This window comes from Antrostomus carolinensis, unplaced genomic scaffold (assembly GCF_000700745.2).
Source record: "Antrostomus carolinensis isolate BGI_N321 unplaced genomic scaffold, ASM70074v2 scaffold32693, whole genome shotgun sequence".
In the NCBI taxonomy this organism is placed as follows: Eukaryota; Metazoa; Chordata; class Aves; order Caprimulgiformes; family Caprimulgidae; genus Antrostomus; species Antrostomus carolinensis.
Window position 1 is genome coordinate 1 of NW_010306409.1, and position 2311 is coordinate 2311.

Genomic DNA, 2311 nt, shown 5'->3' on the forward strand with positions numbered 1-2311 from the left:
AGGGTGGACATCCAGAAGAAGCGATTCTACCTGGACGTGAAGCAGAGCTCCCGAGGTCGCTTCCTCAAGATCGCCGAGGTCTGGATAGGAAGGGGCAGGCAGGACAACATCAGGAAAAGCAAGCTGACCCTCTCCTTGTCGGTGGCCGCCGAGCTGAAGGACTGCCTGGGGGACTTCATCGAGCACTACGCCCACCTGGGCCTGAAAGGCGGCCACGGGCACCGGCAGGAGCACGGCGATGGCAAAGAGCAGCATCCCCGGAGGCGGCAGCAGCACCCGCCGCCCTCGCCTCCGGCCTCTCTCGGCTCCGAGGAGCATCCTCACAGCGTCCTCAAAACAGAGTACATCGAGAGGGACAACAGGAAGTATTACCTGGACCTGAAGGAGAATCAGCGAGGGCGCTTCTTGCGGATTAGACAGACCATGAGCAGGGGACCCGGCATGATGGGCTATTTTGGCCACAGCTTGGGACAGGAGCAGACGATTGTCCTCCCGGCCCAAGGGATGATTGAGTTCAGGGATGCTTTGGTCCAGCTGATTGAAGAGTATGGCGAGGGGGACATAGAGGATCGCCACGGGGGAGGTGATGAGCCCCCGGAGCTCCCCGAGGGCACCTCCTTCCGCGTGGACAACAAGCGCTTCTACTTCGACGTGGGATCCAACAGGTATGGCATCTTCCTGAAGGTAAGTGAGGTGAGGCCGCCCTACCGTAACACCATCACGGTTCCCTACAAGGCGTGGACACGGTTTGGGGAAAATTTTATCAAGTATGAAGAAGAGATGAGGAGAATTTACAACAGCCATAAAGAAAAAAGAATGGATGCCAGAGGGGACAGTGGTGAAGAGCAAGAGGGTCTCGAATAGAGTGCGTTGGACTGGCCACCTGGCAAAGTAAACAAAGCAAAGCAAAGCAAAACAAGAAGAAATTGGTGAGAGGGACTGACCTATGGTAATTTCCAGTTGCCCCATTTTTTTGGTAAAGGCGTTTTCCGGTAGTTCTTGCTAACTCCAGGCCGTCATGTTACAGCAGTCTGGTTATCACCTTAAAGTACCCCCCAAACATCTCCGTGTGTCCTATGAAAGCACCAACCTCCCGAGTCTGTGTGAGTCAGCTGCTCCGAGGGTTGAAGACTATGGAAGTACGTGTATCAGCACAAAAAAATCCAGCACTCTGACCTTTAAATAGTCTCGATAAGGCTTGAGTTGCACTTCAGTGTGATGCAAAAAAACCAACCCAACCCAAACCTTGTGCTGAAGTGTATCAGTTTCTGCTTATGATGGGTTTCCAGGACTGAATTCTGCCTGTGCTCGGCCGCAAGGCTGAGAGCAGCGCAGCTGCAGGGCACTTACACCCAAATTCGGCCACGTGGATTGCTGGTCTGCCTGTGAGGAGAGGCAGAGGTTATAAAATTGGCATCTGCTGATTACTGAGTTTGAAACATTATTCTGTGAGGGTGAAACCTCCATAAGTGGTCAGACCTTTGTCACGTGCTGGTGAAGAGCGGGAAATTTCTCATTCCTTTCATAATTTTGTGCTGACCAAAGAACCCGAGTATCCCAGGGCAGCGAAGCTCCACTCGAGTGTTAAGCCTCTGATTTAGTGGCAGTGAGCACACTCCTCATCTACGTGTTCTGCCCGTGTGAGGCTGGTGAGGTTTTTTATTTTTAATGCATTTGTTCCAAATTGCAAAAGGTATTTTTGTATTGGGGTGTCACAGCTTCCAGCAGGAGGCTGAGGGGCCGGGGTTCGCAGCTGGAGGGATTGCCAGAGCCGGGGCTCCCGGCTTCTCTCCCAAACGTGAGATTGATGGAGTTGTAATGTCACCTGTACGAGGAGAACACACGGGTGTTTTTCTCCTCCTTTGTTGGGTTTGGTGCACCTTTGGATCCGGATAAAAAGGCATCTCTTCCGTACTTGCCCGTCACGCGTTTCAGAAGCCGCGGTTCAGGCCGCGTCGGGTTTTCTGTCGTACTGGTTTTACAGCTGGGGTTGTTGGGAGATGATATCCATGCCTGCCATCGTCCCCTTCCCACCTGCTCAGAGCTGGGGCTGTCACCCAGCCATGACATTCCCAGTGCCTCCCCACCAGGTTTCAGTGTCATCCCCTTACAGTATCTGTGACATAAATTTTACGTCTCGCAATATAAACTCTCTGCCTGGAGGGAAAACATGTGCAATGACCTGTTTAGGAGGTTGACTTGAAAATTCCGTGTTGTTTCTTAAAACACAAATATTTTATAACCTAAGGGGCTCTTTCCAGCCTTTGGGTGACCAGCTCCCTGCCCTCCTAAACCGGCGGGAGCTTGATTG

The 2311-nt window shown here is 52.4% G+C and overlaps 1 protein-coding gene across 1 annotated transcript; it reads left to right on the plus strand.

The window, feature by feature from the left end:
* Positions 1–3: 3 nt before the first annotated feature.
* On the plus strand, positions 4–932 carry PURG (purine rich element binding protein G; the record flags this gene model as incomplete). Its single annotated transcript, XM_010165135.2, has 1 exon — positions 4–932. A coding segment is annotated over one exon (861 nt), but the record flags the coding sequence as incomplete, so codon positions are not given.
* Positions 933–2311: the final 1379 nt, after the last annotated feature.